At 39.6% G+C, this 22,177-nt stretch overlaps 2 protein-coding genes across 30 annotated transcripts in view; one reads left to right on the top strand and one right to left on the bottom strand.

Moving 5' to 3' along the window:
- The window catches only part of LOC137281723 (zinc finger and SCAN domain-containing protein 26-like), an 88,690-nt gene extending 85,881 nt beyond the window's left edge, over nt 1–2,809 (bottom strand). For all 29 annotated transcript variants that reach the window (XM_067813239.1, XM_067813254.1, XM_067813247.1 and 26 more), the window contains exons 1-2: nt 2,628–2,809; nt 1,493–2,535 (exon numbers count right to left, since the gene is read on the bottom strand). In XM_067813239.1, coding sequence (XP_067669340.1) covers nt 1,493–2,351 — 859 coding nt within the window. In that variant the 5' untranslated portion in view covers nt 2,352–2,535; nt 2,628–2,809. The remainder of the gene's footprint in view (nt 1–1,492; nt 2,536–2,627) is intronic.
- Nucleotides 2,810–7,187: 4,378 nt separating this feature from the next.
- Nucleotides 7,188–21,913, top strand: LOC137281722 (uncharacterized). Its single transcript, XM_067813237.1, has 2 exons — nt 7,188–8,401; nt 18,386–21,913. The coding sequence occupies exons 1-2, from the start codon at nt 7,558–7,560 to the stop codon at nt 20,332–20,334; spliced, it is 2,793 nt and encodes a 930-aa protein (XP_067669338.1). The 5' UTR covers nt 7,188–7,557; the 3' UTR covers nt 20,335–21,913.
- Nucleotides 21,914–22,177: the final 264 nt, after the last annotated feature.

Here is a 22,177-nt window from a genome sequence, read left to right as displayed (position 1 = left end):
TAAAATGCGAGGATGTAACTGTTGAAATTTAAATGTTAACTGCTAACCAATTAATAGGTCCTTGTTCAAATAAACCTGTCACAATCAGCTGTAAACTGACAACACATTAAATTTCATCAAATGAATCAAATGCGAATGAAACAAACAGTATTTGATAAAACTTATGTTTTTCAAAATTGTCACAAAGGTTCATTACTGCCAAAGAGCCACAACTCAGTAGATAAAGGGGGATAATTTAGCTCAATATTTTTTCTTAGCACCTCAGTAGCTTGTGTTTGTGTTGCAATCACTTCTTTGCACCAACGACAACTGTGAGGGCTTCTTTTTTTTATATCTGTTACTGATACCTGATTTAAAAGTAATTTCCTTGAAAGACTAAACAAACTGAGCTAGTGCAGTTCACTGGATTAAACTGATGAATACATCAATAAGTAATGTGGTTCGTAAGAGCTTCCAGAAACTGACAAAATAACACAGACATGATAATGATGTAAAATCTTCTAAAAGATTCTAAAATCTTCAAACAACAACATGAGTTTTGGTTCTCAACGTATGTAACTGTTCAAGAACTGAACAAAATCCAGATCAGTTGGTCAATTCCAACGTAAACTACAAAGTTTACATAATCTTAAACTACCAATCACATATAAAGAAGATGCTATCTGCAGAAAAAAAAATATTCAACCACAGCATAGTTAGAATGGTGCGAACTTCAACTAAAGTTTGGTTGTACTGGATTCCGACTGCATATTTATATTCAAATAGTACTGTCACAGCAATAGTGCACAGAGACAATAACTACCACAGCAGTTGTAAGTGCTATATGTTTCTTGAAAAGTGATAACAGAAGTTATAAAAAAACCCACATATTTATGCAAATTTTAAATCACAACCTGTATGTCCTAAATCATTTCCAACTACTTTGGGAGTTGTTTCCTGCTTCTGTTGTTGATTGAAAAAGGTCAAAAAGTATGTTATTGAAACAAATGATTCCCGTGTTTTTAAATTATCCTGCCATTTAGTGATGCCTAACCCCCATCCAAGATATATTTTCTGCCTGCCACTGGGTGCACTTGCTCAAAGCAATGTTAGTACTAAGGGATTGTGCCTCACATACCTCAACACAGACATGTGATAGTTTTAGCAGTGGAGCACCTAAGGGATCCTTTTTAAGTGAAACCTTGGCATTTTCCTCACCCTTTTCTGCTGCAGCAAAGCTTTTCCACCAGTGGAAACCTGTTTGCTCAGCCACAGACAAATCAGTATTTAAAAGAAAGCCTCAACTGAATACTGTTTATGGTTGGGGGTTACGATTAAAAATCATCCATTCTCAGGCACAGAATAATAATAATAAAACCAGGGTTTTCATACAGAAATCTGTTTTTCATCTCACGAATAAACCTACCTAACAGGTTCAGTGTTTGCTTTCTTATGGTTACCTTGGAATTGACCAACCTCTCCGACAAAGAGAGCAAAAAGTATCGATAATTACCTTCATTGTCAAAATCTGCATCATTGTCGTTATCACAGTCGTTATCGTCTTGTTCTTGAAACACTAAAAAGTCATCTGCACTTTGGTCACCATGATGAACTTGACTAGTACTGGGTTCGGCGTAATCTGGCACATGTGGAACATTTTGATGGAAGGACGATGATGAAGAACCGGGTGATTGAGAATGTGATGATTGTGGGTGAGAGAGTCGATCGAGAGCTGCTTGGGACGTTTGCGTATGAGGTACATCTGAGGAATAATCTATTTGCATGTATGGAGTCTCTTTCTTTGGCACAATGTCGTCAGGTTCTGGATCTGGTTCTATTTCTATTAAATCTGGATCTTCAGGTTCTTGTTTCACATTAACACGAGAGTCACTTGAAGGTCTAGAATGCGATTGTTCTGAGGTACGAAAATTGTTCTGATTATGATACTGAACTGGTGTACTTCCCCGAGGGGACTCTGAATAAGTAGTTCTACTGCTCTTTGATGGAGGTGATTTCACTGGAGCAGAAAAGTCTCGTGATCTTTTGGCAGGAAATGACATGGAAACTGAATGTGATGTTTCTTCTTGATAGTAGCTTTCCTGAGGCATTAGTGTGCGATCCACATCAAATATGGACAGTTTTAATGTTTTACACTCACTCTTTGATATCATGCTTGCATCAGACGACACACCGTCCACTTTGAACGTCAATTTGTTTGATCTTAACGCCACTTGAATGCTGGCGTCTTGCGTTGTGCCATATGAGTTCACTGACGCAGGGAATTCAAGATTTGATCTTGGCCCCTTCTTCAAAGTGGAAAATAGGTCACACAGATCTATTGGAATAGTGAACTCCAGCGTTTCGATAAACATTGTTGCAGACTACACTTGTTGTCCTTTCCTTAGAATATATCAAAGTCTCACTTCAAAAGTATCAGCAGCGAACAGGTTTTCAGGTTTCAGAGCTCACACATTTAGTTATTTCTGGGCCTTTATGCAAATGAGACTCCACGCCATTTTCAACTGGTCTTTTCCCCTTTGTTTTAGTGGTAGGACACTGAAATAGAGAACAAAATAATTACTGTAAGATGCTCGTCGGTTACAAAAACATTGTACCACAACAAAATAGGCAAGTAAAACCGTACTTACATTCTTAACGATTGTAAACCTTGATACAGGTGCGCGCTAAATTTATTATTCACAACGCCATTGTTGTCGAGTAGGGCATTAGAGCTCGGGGCTGCGCTTGTTGGAAATGACACGTGGACTGCCGTATTCTGGGGCGTCGGCACAGAGAGGCGTCTACGCGGTGAGGAGCCGAACCGGAATATTCCGGAACATTTTTCCGTACTACTAACCTAACGACAGATTACAACTATACCGTACGTTTAGAGGCGTCTACTGGTTCTGTATTCGAATTTCTCTTTTCGCACGCGAGTAAAGGTTTCGCGTTGTTTTTCACCTTTTGGGGGATATTTTCACCTAATGTCAATTTGTCATATTCGTCTTTGATGACATAATATGAGCATAATTATGCGTTTTACCTCTACACAGTACAGCGCGAACAGTACAGTACACAGTGTAGCGCGAAAAAAATCAGAGAAATGCTAGTCCTTACGGGGAGCAAAACAATAGATCGGGAGCATACTAGAAAATACGCGAGTGAGCATTTAATGAATGAATGTAATGAAGTTTTATTAGTCTGCTGTCTGTTTTGGGATGAATTTCAGTATACAGGTTTCTTTAGTCTGAAAATATGTTGTCTTTAATATTTCACATGTAAAAACCTGTGATTCCTTTGTACGTGTTTGTACAGAATAAGCTCATTGTTTCGCGAACATCTGGTTCATCACTGCTTGGCAGCGATTCATGAACACAAACTGTTGAATCGTAAACCAGACTCGGTGTTTAGTTTTACGCCTCTTTTTGCCATATTCCAGCAATATCAAGGGACACCAGAAACGGCCTTCACACATTGTGCTCATGTGGGGACTCGAACCAGGGTCCTCGGCCTGACGAACGAACGCTTTAACCACTAGGCTAGCCCACCGAGCATGCAGTTGGAGGGTTTCACAGCTAACGGTCGCGTTCTACCTTGTGTTCATTCCACATTGGCAGTATTGCTTGAAGATCGAATTGAACTAAATGTATGTCTCATGATGCGATGTCCAGTCCCGGTGCATTGTCTGCAGGGCAGTGTTCCACAAGGCGACCTTAGCGTTAAGTTGGTCTTAACCCCTTCAAGTATTTTGGGATAATCTCTGCCAAAAGTATCAATTTTTGCGACTGATTTGTGGAATAACCCCTGCAATACACGACAGCACTAAGAACAATGAGACTGAGGATGTTCTGCATTGGTTAATCTCTCAGAAACGTTGCTTTTCAAATGAAGCGTGCATTTCAAATCCTCTGGATTCAAGAACCTACCGGTTCATAGAAATAATCACCATTATCTCAAACTCAGGCATGGTGTACTTGTGCCTATTTCTGCCCATGAAGGTCCCAAGGGGGATGTGAAGGTTACCGGGCATGCTGCAGGTTTATTGTGAAGGCTCTGTCCAGAAAACATTCCCACAAACAAAAGGGGTTGAAACTCCGAAACAATTCAGACAGATCACAGTGCCTTTTAGATGTGACACTTGCGATCCGTGAAGGTCCCGGGGTAGAATAGGCCTTCAGCAACCCATGCTTGCCATAAAAGGCGACTCAGCTTGTCGTAAGAGGCGACTAACGGGATCGGGTGGTCAGGCTCGCTGACTTGGTTGACACATGTCATCGGTTCCCAATTGCGCAGATCGATGCTCATGTTGTTGATCACTGGATTGTCTGGTCCAGACTCGATTATTTACAGACCGCCGCCATACAGCTGTAATATTGCTGAGTGCGGCGTAAAACTAAACTCACTCACTGTAACACTTGCTAGCCCTGACCAATACATGCTTGCCCACAAATTATTTTTTACGGACTAAAGGAAGTTGTTATAGCGTCTCATTTTTACAGCCATCGTCCAAATACTTGCAAAGACCAAACAGTATGTGGCCAAGTCATGTGAGAGTGTAATTAGTTAGTCTGCATTGTTAATTCTTATCACTACGACACTGCACATTGTCTTGTCATCCACCCCGTGCCATACTGTCACTGTCGTTAAAATACCGTATATGACATTGTGGCCTTTATTGGTATTGGTCACCCCCCTCGGCTGTGTCAGTCATCACATCAACTGTATAAGGAAGTGCTGTTGTTTCTCTGTCTGTCTATTGTTGAGTCTTCGCCTGTCCATTGTTGTCAAAAACTGTGTATATGCTCACATCTATATTGTCAAGGCGTCTGGTATTCCGACTGTCTGTGGTGGGACGGCTGCGGGCAGGATTATATCGCTCGTTGGAAACGCCCTGGAGCTGGACTCCGCTCACCCCACTCATGCATACCCTGCCATGTCACGTGGAACCAGCTCAACCTATCCTTCGTCTTTGTTAACGTTCACTTCATCTAATGAGTTAATTCCCCAGTCAACGACGCACCATACACCACGCGTTGACAACTGGCAATATCTACGTACACATGGCTAAATCTTAACGCGACCGTCGGGCGTGTGAATTTGAGAATGTGGCAGTTGAAAATAAGCCGTACGGGTCGGGCAGGCAGGTATTTCGAACGTTATCAAAAAGCAATGCCTCACTCTTTTCTGCGTCCAAATTAGTGACACAGGACATCGGCATTTTGGGAATGCAAGCGCGTGTCCCTCAGTAATGAACAAAGACATGAGTAACTATCTGGACATGGTGTAATTGGTGTTTAACATCGCACTCAGCAATATTCCAGTTATACTATAAAAAAGACAGTATATAATCGAGTCTGCACCAGGCAATCCAATGGTCAACATCATGAGCATCGAACGATCTAGACATTTGGGTTATGTGTCTGCCAAGTCATCCTGGCCGGCCTAACCGGTTAGCCGTCCTTTACCTCAAGCATTCTATGCAGAAGATCAACTCATAAATACCACTTGTCTCATGTTCTTATACATGTCGCAGTTCTTGAATATCCTGTAACTTCCCAGCAATCCTTTGTTATCGCAGAATGACGTCACTGTCTCCATCCCTATCACTAGCTGCTGCCAAGGATCATTCTTGACAAATGACGTAATATTTCTTTGGCTGGCTTAGTGCCCATTACATGCATTAGTTGAAACCAGGCCAGTAGGTCCAGGCGTTTTTCTTCCTGAAACGAAGATACTGTCATAGTTTTTTGTGTCTTTGTTGTTTAACGCCTCACTAACCACATTAACTAAAAGACTGTATAGACTATGCTTCAGGACTATGGAGAGATCCGGACTAGAACTGGTCATCAGCAAACCATGCTTGTCGTGACTTTTAACGGGATCACTCGCTGACTTGGTTGGCACATATCATCGTATTCCAGTTGCTGAGATCGATGCTCATGCTGTTGCTCACTGGGAGTGTGTAGTCTAGACTTGATTACTTACAGACCGCCACCATATCGCTGGAATGCTTGGGTGCGGCGTAAAACAGCAATCCTACAAACCACCTGGGGTCACCTGTGCAAGCATAGTTGCAATAACCTGCAATAGCGTCAGCCCTTGGTCAAGGAAAGAACACATACTCCGGACGTCACGTGTGGCAAAAACTACCTTTCTCAAGAAGACTTAGTTTGAATTTACAAAACACTTTATCATTAAATGCAAATACATGCAAAAAGACGATGTAACGCACCACCAGGCTAGCAGCAAGCAGGTTTTATTAATGTCGTGATAGCTTGAAAAGCTTTATATTTAGACCATATTGAAGGTGAATCTGAAATATGTTGTGATCATTCAGCTATATTCAAGTGTTAAGTTATTTGACAAAGTCATATCACACATAAACCTCGGTAAGTCCTGCGTGTGTCTCTCAATCACGCGCCTGTTTAATTAGTTTGGAAATGATCGATCCATCGAGACATTTTGATACACTGGTAGTTGTTCTGAAGGAATGATGATGATGGTGATCTCACATCATCATCGTCGTCATTAATGCTACTACTTTAAAACTACCTTTCTAATCAGGACATGTCGTCATCATCATAATCATCAACAGCATTGCAAGCTACATGCATCATCATCACTATCATTATACAACAGTATACTGTTTAGGAACAGTGTTAAGGAACTATGCTCTTCCACATCACCAGCACCGACATCACTGTATAAATATTTATTTATGATTATTACAAATCAATAATAATCGGTAACTAGCCCCAGCGTGTGTCGGCGTGAAGGATATCAGTACGCCGATCATTGGTCGTGATGTTTTAAGCCAAACCAGAAAATCAATCCAATCTGCCTCTTGTTGTTTAGCTCCCTTGTTGTATCTACCAGGCTGTGGCTGGCGCAGGGTCGTGATGGATACAAAACTTGGGTCAGTCCAGTATCAAATGCCGAAATTCCATGGTTTATTAAACGACCGAAGGTTTTGCTGATCATGGCTAACCAGAACACAGAATGTTTCGCGAAGAAAAAGAGAAAGGGAGCTATTTTTCTTCGGCTTTTTCACAATGCCAAATTGTACAACCCAGTTACTGTTATAATCAACTTTACATATTACGGTTACCCCGATGTCCAGTTTAAAAAAATATATGTGTATACAAAACTTTTTGTGACCCCGTTACGTGTGCATGTTTTGTTGATAGTAGTTGTTTGACCAACAGTATGATGTTAATAACCGGAAGTATAGTAGAAGAAGCCGACATTGTTGAAAGGAAGATAGCGAAGACTGAATTTTGATGAAAATACGCAACATACGCAAAGTAAATGAAGCGATAAATAGTGCAAACGTCGCTTAATACAGTCTTGCAACGTACTACGCATAATATCTTCAGAAATCCGAGCGATTTATTCAGGAAAACACGAGAGATAGCAGGTCGGCTTTCGAGGGAAACAATGCATGGTGATTTGAGCGCGCACCTGCTCATGCTGTGTCATCGACGGTGATTTCGAATCATTCGACTCTTCTCAAGATCGGTATTAAGAAGACTGTATTGTGATATTTTGTGTGTGTTGCTGTAGTTAACAGACTCAATCATGTTTATCGAAACATTAGAATTCACAATTCCAGTGGATTTGTGTGACCTATTTTCCACTTTGAAAAGGGGGCCAAGATCAAATCTTGAATTCCCTGCATCAGTGAACTCGTATGGTACAACGCAAGATGCCAACATTCAGGTAGCTTTAAGATCAAACAAATTGACGTTCAAAGTGGACGGTGTATCGTCAAATGCAAGCATGATATCAAAAAGTGAATGTAAGACATTAAAATTGTCTGTGTTTGATGTGGACTGTTCCTTAGCCCCAGCTGAACAGAATATCACAATGTCAGTGTCTGAAAATACACATTCAGTAAGTCATAAAAGATCATATGACTTTTCTGTGCCAGTGTCTTCTCCAGCTCCAAAGAGTAGAAGAATTTCAGAACCAGTGCAATCTCGCCACATTCCTCAACCTGAAAACACCTCACGTCCGTCCAACAACTCTCAATCAAAATCTGCGGTTGATCCACCGGTGAATGTGAAACAAGAACCTGAAGATCCAGATTTAATAGAAATTGAACCTGACTCGGAACTGAACGATATTGAGCCAAAGAAAGAGACTCCATACATGCAAATAGACTTTTCATCAGGTGTACCTCATACGCAAACATCCCAAGCAGCTCTAGATCGACTCTCTCATCCACAATCATCGCATTCTCAATCACCCGCATCTTCGTCCTCATCCTTCCATCAAAATGTTCCACATGTGCCAGATTACGCCGAACCCAGTACTAGTCAAGTTCATCATGGTGACCAAAGTGCAGATGACTTTTTAGTGTTTCAAGACGACAATGACTACGGCGACGATAACGATAATGAAGCAGATTACAGTAATGACGGTAATTATCTCCTTTTGACCATTACTTTCAAGAATTGCTGGTCATTCCTGATGCAGAGCTGTGTAGCTTTGGTGAAGAAGTTAGGAGAGATTCAACTGGATGTAAGACGGAGACCTGTTTCACTCGAAATAATTTTCCAACCTTGATTAAGGCCTGAAGACATCACTTGACAGGGCTCCAGATAAAAGAAATATCGGCATATGCATTGATAAAAAATATACCTCTCGTACCCCCTATCCCAATCAAAAGCCATGATTACAAACCGACGTGTATACCTTGCCCTAAATGTACATTCAGTGAACTAGAAAAGGTATAAAAACATTCAATGAGTTTATTTCAGTGTTGGAATATTACACTGGTGGAAATATTCTATGTAAAAAGAGGGCGATACAAACGGAAATCTTTCCGGTGATAATTTAGAAAACATGGCAGATACACACTGCAGCAATAGTGTATGGTCTTAGGATCATTTACAGATCATCTGAAAAAGTATTCTATTGTTTACAGTGTTTTCCCTGGACACAAAAGTTAAGGAGTCATCATGACTCTCTGGTATCATGAGAGGGAATCGTGGACATCAAGACAGCCACTGTGATTGTCAAACAGTTAACTAATTAGATTAAACAACTGCAAGTTACAAGCTTAGATTATCTGAACTTAGGGCCAGTAGCATTGTGGCAACAATGATGCAAGCTTTTAAATTCATTTCTCTAAATGTACACTTAAGGTTTTCCAGAACTCCCATATTGAAAGAAAGAGTATATACTCCTGACATTGAAAAATTATCTGGAGCCCTGACTTGAAACAAGGCTTTAGGTTTGCAAAGGCATTAGTAGTCATTGATGGTGACACATTGAAAAGACTTAATATATTTGTCAGTGTAAATTTGCTATGGTGAAAAGCCTCCTTTGCAACAGCTTGCTTCTTCCCGGTGGGTAACATGGAGCAGATAATCTAGCAGGGTTGTACACCTTCCTCCCAACCAAGAACCCAATATTCCAATGAAAAAAATATTTTACAAGGATTTATAGGATTCCTGTGTCCTGTATGCATGAAAATTGACAATGGACTCTGCAAAATCCACAGGAACTCAGAAAAAGTTCAAATACTTGATTAAAAATTCCAGTCAAGTAACAAAGTTGTCATTGAATTTGCCTCAATCAGAGTTATGGTATCTTTTGAAGTTTCATTACTGTAAAAATTAATGTGTTGATAATGATACACAATACAACAACAGTATTAATAACATTTAAGTGTCTGAGACACTCATTTTGTAATGCAAGACCCCTGAAAATCATAAACATCAGTCCCAGGGACCACAAATACGGGGCTCAGGTCAAAAAACAACCTAAAATTTATTTTGTTGAGTTTACATTTTTAGCCAATAAAATCATTAGGACTTTATTTTTTGAAGTGGGGAGGAGTTATTTTTTATTATGTTTCTTATTCTTGAAAAATATGGCAAGCGGGTCTGTGAAACAAGAAATAAAATTGGTCTGGCCTTATATTAAATCGAAAGGAAAAAACAGAAGCATTCTCCATATGAATACATGTTGTATTTAGAAGGTAAGTAGGCCTGGCCCAAGGCCGACACTTGGCTCCAAGGAAAGAGTTAATGTAAATTTCAAACTGATTTCATGACCTTTAAAAGAGAAAGAAATTTGAAGGTCACGTGCATCCAAAAAATTGAACATAATTATAACAGTTGACACTTATTCAAGAGACATAAAATGCAATGCTGATTAAGGAAAAGCAAATAAACAAAATTATAAGTGTAATCACAAATCAAAAGTGCTGCATTTTGTACTTGTGTTTACCTCCCTTGAAGTGAAGCAGTCACAATACCAAACCCAGTCAGAGCCAGTGGATGTGCACTCAAGTGTAGCGAAAGCTTATAGTTGACCACTGGTTGATTTGCCAATACTTCGCTGTCTCTTTGTTTATGGCGTATAAGCCAGATAGGTGTTAATTTCAAATTGCATGTAGTTAATGATTTAAGATATGCATTGCATAGTGTCATTAGCAGACAGGCAGGCAGACATATAGGTGTGAATAAGCTAGACATTGAGTTTTGTCTGTGACAGCTTATCACAGTCATCATGTTAGTTTTTTTTTTAATGGAACATGTAGATTATTTACTTGTTTGTGTACACAACCAAGATTATACTAAGCCCATGACCTCGTACTCTGGGCAGGCATACTGTTTCAAGCTCCGCAAACGTTTTCACTGTGCATGCGTTATGAGCGCATCTGTTGAAACCGCTTTTTCCCCAGCGCTGGGGATATTTAGTGAAACGCTTGAACTCCAATTTGACAGACTTTGGTTTTTCATCGGACTTTTTCTTTTCAATTTTATGGGTTGAATTGGCAATTTAGATGATTTCTTTTGGAAAGTATATACCGAAAGGTATCAGAATCTGGTAAGAAGTATATTACGTTTCATGTGACCTTTAATGCATTGTTAACTATTAAGTTTAACTATTGAAAACTGTTTAAAAAATGGTTTCCAAGTATACTCATGAAATGGACCACTGTTGAAAATTGATGCTGGGTCCCAGGCCAATAGGGTTGAAAATTCTGGCTTTAGATCATGTATAACCTTTGAAACTTAGGTCATAGTGCTATTTATGTTTGAAAGAAACACTGTAACTTTGTAGACAAAACAATGACGTGAAAGGACAAAACAGCTTTCCTCAGAGGTCAGATGAAACAGTTTTACTGAAGGGGAGAAAGAAATAGGATAAAATCTGAGGGTTTGTTAGATTTGAAGCATGATAGGAATGACCAGCAATTCTCGATTTTGCTCAATGTTCGATTATTGTCATTGTCAAGAATACGAAAAGGTTAACTCAAAGAGGAGTATTCAAATACTCTCCTTGAAATCTCTACAATATGGTGGCACCATAAAGATAAACTGGCTGCACATGTTCGTGGTAAATAACATAAACAACTTTAAGGCTGCCTGTTTCCATGTATTAGGTGTTCAATATTGTTCCTCTCACGGAATCTGTTAGTCATGCTGAAGGCCCGGGTTTGATTCCGCAAATGGGTACAATGTGTGGCGCCCATTTCTGGTGTCCCCTGCTGGAATATTGCTATAAGGAGCATAAAACCATACTCACTCACTCAGTCAATCACTCACACACTCCAGCTGTATAATGCTCACTGGCCCTTTTGACAGAATGTAACATTCTTGACAGCTTGTGACAAAAATCAAGCACTGCAACAGAATCTTCGCATTATTTAATTTGTTGTAGTCACAGGTAAATGCACATTACGATGAAGATGATTTATATTTTTTCATATTTGTCAGAATCTTGCAGTAGAACATTAGGCGATATTTGTGTGACAGGTCTAATTCACAGGTTCTGAGCTGAACTCAGCGTTGATAATGGAGAAGTGTGTTTCATTTTATATTTTGTCCAGTCTGCCACTGAGGCTACAACCTCAGCTTGAGACTGATTTCGCTAAGTCGTCATGTGAAATAATTGCTATGTTAAGAACCCCCTTCCAAAGACAACCTGAAATTGAAGTCATCTTTGTTGAAATGTGCTGACTTTGCCTGTTTTGTGTTGGTATATTTGAATGAAACACATGTGTAATATGAGAACAACCAACACAATACTAGAAGTTAATTTATTCAATGTTTAGTTTCAAGTGACAATGTTGATGTGTGGCTGTTCATTAGTATGTTGTGCATCATGAATTGACGAATATGTTAGAAACACCATTTACCTGTGTCGACAGATATTATTGTTGTTTTTCCTGCAGATCAAATGTATAAAACAAAGTATTAGAACAAACAATTCATGAAAATAAAGCCCACAAAGACCAGTCTTATCGTTAAATGTAGCAGCTATTATCAACATTGTCACTTGCCATGTTGACACACCCAGTGCCACAGTACAGCGATGATGGGGGCGTGGATCCTGGCATCACAAGGTAAGTCCACACACAGCTTCCCGACTCAACTGTGGCCTGGGCTAGGACGTCATCAAGCTCAGCAGAGATAGACCAGGTCAAAACATTGGTAAAATACTGCAAAATAAGATCTTGGCCATATGTGTACCATATTTAACATAATTATGTCCTGATTCAATAGTCTGTAATGGTGAGGTATATACACGAGAACAGGCTATAACTCATACATAGCTGCTGTTATGGACATTATCCGATGTCATTGATAGCTGATTGGATGGATTGTAGAAGACGGTATTCAATGATTGATGGTTTCTCCATGCATGCAATACATGTCGATTTTGATAAGCTTAGTGACCGGGTGATTGTCAAAATCCCCAACCATGAATGTTTATCAGAATTCTGTTGATTATTAAACACTGGATGAATGTCGTCCTCTATTACTCAAGAACATTTAAAATTTGTTACTTTATTTGAAGACTTATTTTGCATATTTTTCCTTGACCTCAGACACACACACAGGTTTTCATTTTCTTTGGTAGTTCATTGTGGTCTGTGTTAATATTTTGATTGCAAATGTTTTAAACTGTGTCCATATTTTCTTTTTGACACAAAAAATATCAGTGATATTTATTTGAAGACTTATTTTGCATATTTTTCCATGACCTCAGACACACACAGGTTTTCATTGTCTTTGGTAGCTCATTGTGGTCTGTGTTAATATTTTGATTGCAAATGTTTTAAACTGTGCCCATATTTTCTTGTGGATGCTAAAAAAATCTGTGATATTTGATGAAGAAGCATGAAATATTGACACAGCCATTACTATGTCGCATAACATTGGAGTGATTGCTTAAAATATATATAGATTGGGCATAGCATTTTTGAAACTTGATCTTGAAATTTGTTGACATGCTTCTGATTTTGTTCTGAAATAGAACAGATATATGAAAATAACACACTGATGTGTGTAATTTTTACTGATTATGTTGATAATAACGTGACAGCCGGCCATGGAAGTCGACAGATTGAATGTGGAGGGGGGGATACACTTGATAAATGACATCTTGTATGCTTTTTGTTGATCCCATATTGTGGATGCAACAACAGCGGATTGCATTTTCAATACAATCGCTTAAGATATTGTCATCGCTTAGCTTCTTGAAGAAGTCTAAAGTAAAGATTCATGTTCATAATTTAATCACATATATTTTAGATCGGTGAATTTGATGATTGATCAGTGTATGGGTTTACAGAAGAAACAATTCTGAAGTTGTTTGTTGATTTTTGTGTGGGAAGTGTTGTCTCATGAAACTGTGTTCTCCTCAATTATAATTTTGAAACAAAACAGAACAGATGGTGCTTGAATGTTGACTACGTCTTACAACGAGTGGACAATCCAAAATTTCATAAACAGTTTCAAGCTCTAGCTGAGCAGCTAGAAATCACTTTTTTCAGTTGCTGAAGGCATTGTGATATCAGGACTAATGATCTGGTGTTCTCTCTGCGCGCAGTCAAATATTAGTGGGAAAGAAACAGAAGCGTTCTTTCTATATGAATGCAAATCATGTAGAGGATTAATAAATGTAGACCTCAGAGGCCGAAACTTGGCTCCAGATAAACAGCTCATGTCAATGGAAATTTCAAATTGAAATTTGTCCTAATATGTATGGATTGTTCTCTCTGATACTGTAGCTATGTTAGGGTAATTTGAAAATATGTTTCTGATATTAAGATCTTAAAAGGACAACAAAGCTTTTATGCTTTGTTAACGTTTGTGTGCTGAATGCAGGATCAAAATACCCCACAATGTAGACACTAAAGAGAATCCTTATTTTTAACCAATCCAAAAATTCCCATCATGTCTGTGATGGACAGTTAAAACTCTGATTTAACTCTTATTTTGGGTAGCTGTTTCTTCAGAGCATTGGGAACTTGCAGTTAAAATTGATATCTGAAACATACTGCATTTGGACAAGGTTCGTCCATTGTGTTTTGTTGAAGTAGAGTGTGACCAACTGGTTGAACTTGAATGGAGTTGTGAACAGCGTTCCATGTTGAGACTTATATAGTAGAAATTCCCAGGTTGACAGAACTAAGGTTAGTCTTTCAGTTTGATAGATGCTGATGTGCTTGAAAGATGTCTTTTACGGAACAGATGTTACAGGAAGATCAGTTTTGTAGTCACATGATACAGGTGTGATATGAACAGGGTACCCCTGTTACAGGTGTGTTATCAACATTAACGATGGCTACACCTGGTGTATCATGAACCATGGGATGCTCATTCCCACCGAAGGTGAAATCAAGCAACATAAGCAAGGAAAAAGAGTGGCATTGACTTCCATGCTTGACAACAGTTAAAATGTCACACCCATGAAATATGTTTCCATGAATTGTATCTATGATAATAAAGAAATTCTGTGCATATATTTTGCAGTTGGGAATAGTTATTCTTAACTGTTTTCACATTTGACTGTTTTGAGAATTATGGGGGAGTTGGGGTAACCCAGTGGTTGAGCGTTCACTTGTCATGCTGAAAGCCTGGGCTTGATTCCCCGCGATTACTCCCCCTCGATTACTCCGTGTAAAGCCCATCTCTGGTGTTCCCTGCTGTAGTAATGCTGGAACATTACTACTAGCGGCCAAAACCACACTTGCTCACCCACTAATGTGACATGTAGGTAAAATTCTGTTCTAGTTGCTTTCCTCTGTCATTTTCTAATGCTGATTTATGTGGACCAATGGTCAAGCAGCACTGTTTCATAGCAAACACCAAAGTTTCCTTCTAATGTTGTTCTGTTAGATGCTGACAATGGTTTTTCCATTGTTCTTCAGTTGCTGGCCATAGTTGGGAAAACCACAGCTTTCGATTGGCAAGATTGTGTCGAATATGTGGGAAAAGTGCCGCCCATGGATCCACGAAATTGAAATACTGTCAGGAACTAAGGGAGTTATTCCAGATTGATATTAATACAGATAAGGACGATGTCCACCCACAGAAGATATGTGTTCCCCATAGGCAGATGTTGTACCGTTACAAGTATGCCAAGTCCATTGGGAAGGGCTACAGCACGTCCTCAGTCGCTCTAGAATTCTTCCCGTTTCATGAGGACGATACCTCTTGTTTTATTTGCTTTCAATAGATCAAGCCATATCAGGACTCGAGACAGCTTAGGTGTGTTCAGATCTGCCTGGTCCTAAGTTGTGTTGAGGTTATGGAGAACACCCAGATATTAAATGTAGGTGCAACATGGCGCTCAAGCGAAGCAACGGTATAGAGAACTGAACATTTTGATAATTTCTTCTGAGCCTGGAATGAATCATTTGATCGTGTGGATTGTAACTGCATATATTCATAACTGCTTTGAAGGAAACGGCCAAACCCTTAGCAAAGACCTAGATATATTGTTCGTACAATGAATAATATTTGAACAAAGTGATTTTTTATTTCTGTCTGCAATTGTATGTACTCGTCACACATTTGGGAGTCACTTAAAACCCTGCAACATGTTGAGAGAAACCCAAAATGAAGAAGGAAAGTTCCCCAGTCTTGATGATCAAGATTACAGAAACATTCTTGAGTTTGAGATGTTCATTATAGACAGCAGATGAGGAATGATGTTGGCTTTATTGTACTTGCCTTGCTTTGTTTCAGTATTAGTCGAAATCCAAAAGTTGAAGTATGGCTCAACCAGCACAATAATATGGATGTACTTGAATTGTTATGTGCTCAAAGTTTGTTTCACATGGTATTTGTGAAGAGGGAAGGGTGTCCACTAGATGGCGGTTATGTACTGATAGTCCTGAGTAATATCACACAAACTCTGATGGTGGAGCATCGGTGGGTTTTCTGGAATTATCAGTTACAGCGAGGGAAATCAGTTACAGCGAGGGAAATCAGTTACAGCGAGGGAAATCAGTTTTTGATGTTGAAGAGGTTGACATTGGATCCATGCATGAATGACTGAATAATGCTTGTGATCATTATCGATACTTGAGACCTACATGTTTTTCAATATATTGCTTGCTTCATCGGCCATCGCATGCATAAGCTGCATCTCTTCAGAGATATTTATAAGTTGCAGGTGCTTGGAAGTACCAGCCTTTTGCTTCTCACTGTGTTATTGTCATGATGAATGATCCAAATACAAGCTACCACTTACTGACAGTGAACTTTTCATCTGCACAGAAAATCTCCAAAGTGGGCGTTCGGTACCAGAAGGAATTCGGATGGTTTTCTCCCAGACGGATATGTCACTTACCTCCCTTCTAAGACCTGCCGATGGCGCTGTTCCAAACCCTAACACATGCTGTATTTGTAGAGAGGAGTTTAAATGTAACGAGGACTTGAACAAACATGTGATCACCCATATGGACATAGACGAACATCCAAGATGCCTCTTCGAGGATTGTGGTGTAAGATTCGACAGCGAGAAGCTTCTTCAGGAACATATAATGAACCTCCACCGAAATGACCGGCCTCAGTTTTGTCCTGGGTGCTCAAAGCAGTTCCATTTCAAGTCAAGTTTGATTGAACATGCTCGCACATGTCAGAGTTTCATGAAGGTCAGGTTACCAGAGAAAAAGAAGAATGCCCAGTGTGATGAGTGTGGGAAGTTCTTTGCGTCGAGACAGTTGAAGGAGGAGCACGTGAACTCACAGCATAGAGGAGTCATATTTGCCTGTAGCTGTGGCCAGACTTACGCCTACCGAACAGGCTTGGCTAGACATCGCAAATCCTCAGGGCATTTGCCTCTTAAGCCTAAATTACAGGTTCTTGAGTAGGAAGTGGAAGGATAGCTCAGTGGTTTAAGCATTAACTCGTCACACTGAAATCCCGGGCTGATTCCCCACATAGATACAATGTGTGAAGCCCATTTCTGGTGTCCCCAGCTGTGATATGGTTGGAATATTGCTAAAAGCGACGTAAACCTAAACTTGCTCTTTCGAGTAGGATTGTCTGGGACATTGTGAAGGACAAGTAAGAATTGACTGATATAAGAATCAGTTGAGTAGTTGTTAGGAAGACTGTTGTTTGGGTGTGGTGATTCACCTGGAAGTAGTTAAGTGCCTCAGTCTTTTTTTTGTGTGTTTCTATATCTTGAACTTTACTTGTTTATCAACATGCTGAAGTTGTTTGTGTCATTTTTTGAGAATTGAGAAGATGAAATGGCCGTGGACACATGGTGGCAGATCAGGCTTTCCAAAATGGGCCATTTCAGTCAAGATATTTCAGTCTGCTGCTGCTTGGTTTTGTATTGGATAATTAGGAGATAAACATACTGTGTTGGGAAATCAGAGGTATATAACGTGATTATATACCTCTGGATGACTTTGATTAACCAATCACAATCAAGTATTTACTGAAGTCATGGTAGAATAGTTTTTAAGATTTTGTGAATTCTCATGACATATACGGTTGTTGGGACCAATGATATTTGTTTACTTTTAATCTTGTTGATGTTCACGGTGTAGAACTGACTTTTCACTAGACTTTTCGTCACTTGTAATAATGCATAACTTAAGCTTTAATGTACGCGAGGACCAATGTATGTACTTTTAATAGAGAATACTCTCAAATAAATAGTATATCTTGTTCTGACAAAAATGGATTTGTATTTTTTTTTGGTACATCATAAAGTTGATCAAATAGCAAGTAATTCCTGTGATTTAAACATTGTCTGAGATCTGGGCAGGTTTGTAGGTGTGTATACTGAGGCAAGCAGTTTACTGTTAAATAGACTTCAGGACATACAGAACACATCTTGTTTTCTGGTTATTGTTTGAGCTCTAACATCTTTTGTCAATACAATTTCCCTGTTCTGTTGTGGCCTTTCGATTTACACGTGTTTGAGTGTTTAATTTTTGCATGAAGTTTAGCAGTACATAGTTCTGTCATGTACAATGTCTGTGTGGAAACAGCAGATCTGGAATCTTAACATATTGTCAGTAAAGAGGACATTCTGTGACAGTTACATAAAGTGCATCAAGAAGTAGTTAACACTGTAGCTTGCATTTGTGTGAAGATCTGTTAGTTGAAGGATTTTTCTGGTGATCTTTCAGATTGGGAGGATGTGACAGAAGGCAGTAAAGGGAATAGCCGTAAAGGGAAAAGCAGTAAATGTCGAAAGTCCTCTGCCCCCAAATCAGCAGTGGGGGGTGGTGTCCATTGCTCTGGACAAGGCAAGGCTTCTCATGCCACCTTGTCTCCAACCCACTTGCTTGAACGGGATGGCAGGAGGAAATCTGAAGGCTCTCACACCAGACATGATTTGTCCTCCAGTGATCATCAGAATAGGCCTGAATCAGTGGAGAAAGAAACTTGTGACTCTGCAAGCATACCAGACATGCCAGGGTCTCCTCATTCCAGTGTTGAAGATTATGACACAATTGAGGTGTTGAACATCAGTAAGGAGGGTAAAAGTAAGAAGGTGTTTGTTTATACGAAGAGTGCTACTAGCTGTTCTCCTGAGCCTGTTACATTTGATCCTTTTTTATCTTCAAAGTCTTATTCAACATCAGAACATGCCTATGCATACAACAAAAGGGACAAAAACTCTGTTAGCCGTTCTTCCGAGCGAGTTAAATTTGAACCGCTACGAACTGCAAAGTCTTGTTCTGCATCAGAACAGTCATATGCATATAGCAAAGGGGACTGTGGTACGGATCAGAAACATCAAACTGTGACCAGGTTGAAAGATGACATGCCACCAACAACCAAACCCGTTCAGGACAATCCACCAAAGGTCCTCAGCATCATCGTCAGTGGCGAGGTGATGTTTTCTTGTTCAGTCTGTGGGCATGTGTCCCCGAAGATATCTGAAATAGATCAACATATCATGGCTGCTCACAATAAGATCCCCGATCAGCAACAGTCGGGATCTTCTTCATCTATTGAAAGCTGTTACAGATACAGTAAATCACGTGGTTGGTGGTGCTTGGTCTGCAGTCATGTCGAGCACAACCACCACAGCATGGTGAGACATGTACAGTGTGTCCACTTTGGGAAAGCCAGTGATGCTGCTGTTGTTCAGACAACATATTCCACTACTACAACCAAAGAATCCAGTTCTTCTTTGAAGAAAAGCCCAGTTGTCAAGCCCCCATCGAAATCTTGCTCAAAGTCCAAAAGTGTGAAAGAAAAGACAGTTCCAGAAAGTCCCAGTGATGATCCTATGAGGTTCAACTGCGACACGTGTGATTATCATACAAACAAAAAGAGCCATTTTGATAGACATAACATGAGTCTTATGCATTTTAAGTTGTCAAGTGCACCAACTAATAAGACCAAACCTCCTAAAAAGAAGCCAAATGAGAATTCCATCTCACAGAAGTGTTACCGTTGCCCTAACTGCAAATATTCTTGTACAAGCGAGTCTAAGTTCAATGCCCATAAACTGGTTCATATTGATAGTTCTCGGAAATGTATGATCTGCAAGAGAGCTTTCTACAGCAAGTTCCATCTTCAGCAGCACAACAATGCCAAACACCCAGAGAAGAGAAAATCATCGCTAGCAAAGACAAAATCCCTAACAACTGGAAATGAAAAACCCACTTCATTAAGCACAAAGGTTTCTTCCCCGAGCAAGTTGATCTGTGGTATTTGTGGTGAGACTTTCACCCAGAAACTACATCTTGAGAATCATGTGCTCACACACTTGCCTAAAGTCCATTGCTGTGAATTCTGTAATAAACGTTTTGCTTTTCGCCAGGCATTCATGAAGCACAAACAGGAATGCACGGAGAAGGTTGCTATTGATGAACCAGGAATTGAAATTGACAATCCTGAAGAGAATTCAGAAATAGGGGAGGATGGAGAAAATACAGAAAATGATGATCTTGGACAGTGTGAAGGAACTAATAATTTTGTAGAAAATCTGGAAACTGAGAACGTTGAAGAGAATCTGAAAGCTGCAGGAGTTAAGATTGCTGGACAGGACCACATGCCTGGATCAAATGAATTGTTGGATATTCACATTAAGCAGGAACCAAGTGGTGCCCAAGACTCTTAGTGAACTCAGGGTGATATTGTAGCTTTATGGTTGAAATGTTAGCTTGCCTTGCCAAAGACTCCAGGTTTTATTCTGGTCTTCCTCCATAATGATACCGATCCAAACAGTGCTCATGTGCTCAGTCAAATGATCTTGTTACAGTGCCTCTTAGTGTGTACAGGCATGCAGTATGATGACTCCCAACGTGACAGTTCGTATGGAAAATGGAGGCAGTATTTTCTTATTGTCAGTATTAGATTTTACTGGTGTCAAATTTATATATATGAACAGACTCTTGTTAAAGAGGTGGGGCATGGGTGTATCCTTGGGGCTAAAGCTTTCTCAGTAAGAGCACTGTGTGTGAACCACATCTCTTGTGTTCCGTAAAGTAGTGCAAGACCTTTATCTCGCATATATGAAGCGGTTAAATTTTATGCACTTTAATTCATACACTTGTTGCATAATTTTTGTTTCTCTCATAGATCTATTTTATCCATGCTTTCTCTTGTTAAGCATCTGTACATAAAAATTACAAACACACGAAGATTAATGCCATTTGTGTTCTATCTTGGACATGGTATGCTGCCGATTAAGACAGTTATGTCAGTATGTGATTTTGTAAATAATGTTGTGCTCTGGTTTTGGTTACAGTATTCTGTTCCATTGTCGGTTTGTTTCAGTTGCCCGAATGCCCATGCCCAGTTCCACTGTCTTGGATAGACATTAATAAGGCAGTTTGGGAAATTTGGGTGTCTTCCCAAAATACCAACATGCCCAAGCTCACGCAGCCTATGGCAACAAATTTCACTGTTGGATGCGCACATAGTCTCCTGTCTGAATCCCATTTCTGATGTTTCTGGGATATTGCTGAAATATTGCTGAAACCCAGCCGAAACCCAGCCACCCAGCCACTCACTGATTAAGCAATTTTTGAAGCCCATTTCTGATGTTGCTGGGATATTGCTGAAATATTGCTGAAACCCAGCCGAAACCCAGCCACTCACTGATTAAGCAATTTTTGAAGCCCATTTCTGATGTTGCTGGGATATTGCTGAAATATTGCTGAAATATTGCTGAAACCCACTCATTGATTTAAGCAATTTGTGAAGCCCATTTCTGATGTTGCTGGGATATTGATGAAATATTGCTGAAACCCACTCATTGATTAAGCAATTTGTGAAGCCCATTTCCTGTGTCCCTTGCCATGACATTGCTGGAATATTGCTAAAAGCATCGCAAGACAAAACTAACTCAGTCACTTTTCAACTCTTTTGGACAGCTCCATTTTAGTAGGTGAAATCCATTTTTTTTTTAAAATTAAGTGTTGAGGTACTGTGCTGTCTGTTTTGTGGCATAAATACATTTCTTGCGATAACTGAAATTAAGGTCCTCGTGAGCCCTACTGATCTTTTCAGTCTTTTAACCAGGGTAATGACTGCTTCTGTTTCTATGACAAAATAAATAATTCTTTTTCTTCAACAAATGCCCTTGACATAGTTATACAGTTTAGATTTCTAGTTGAATCTTTGTGATGTTAGGCACATGTTTACAGTTCTAAATTGTACTTTCATAAGAAATTAAAAGAAATATTTGAACCGTACATCATGTTTTCTTCTTGACTTGTGAAATGTGTGAATTGTTACGTTACGCAGACCTATATTAGGTCACATAGACCTTCAACAGGGTTATCGCTCCACTGATTGTCAAGGCTTAACCTTGTAAGCAGTGATTGGTTCAAGATGAAGACACTGTGTTACAATATTGATCTCTGACCGGTTGATATCAAGTATATTACATGAGTGATATTTGAAAGACATGAACAGCAATTTGCCTGAAGACATGCAGTCTTGTTTGGGGCGGTGGG

This window comes from Haliotis asinina, chromosome 4, assembly GCF_037392515.1.
Source record: "Haliotis asinina isolate JCU_RB_2024 chromosome 4, JCU_Hal_asi_v2, whole genome shotgun sequence".
Taxonomy (NCBI): Eukaryota; Metazoa; Mollusca; class Gastropoda; order Lepetellida; family Haliotidae; genus Haliotis; species Haliotis asinina.
The sequence above is the reverse complement of the archived record's forward strand: the minus strand, read 5'-3'. Positions and strand labels throughout refer to the sequence as shown.

Excerpts from the sequence above, each read along its gene's own strand:
- LOC137281722 (XM_067813237.1), top strand. The coding sequence starts at position 7,558 with ATGTTTATCGAAACATTAGAATTCACAATTCCAGTGGATTTGTGTGAC. Across the intron at positions 8,402-18,385 it reads AGCAGATTACAGTAATGACG|ATTGGGAGGATGTGACAGAA; the intron begins GTAATTATCTCC and ends GTGATCTTTCAG.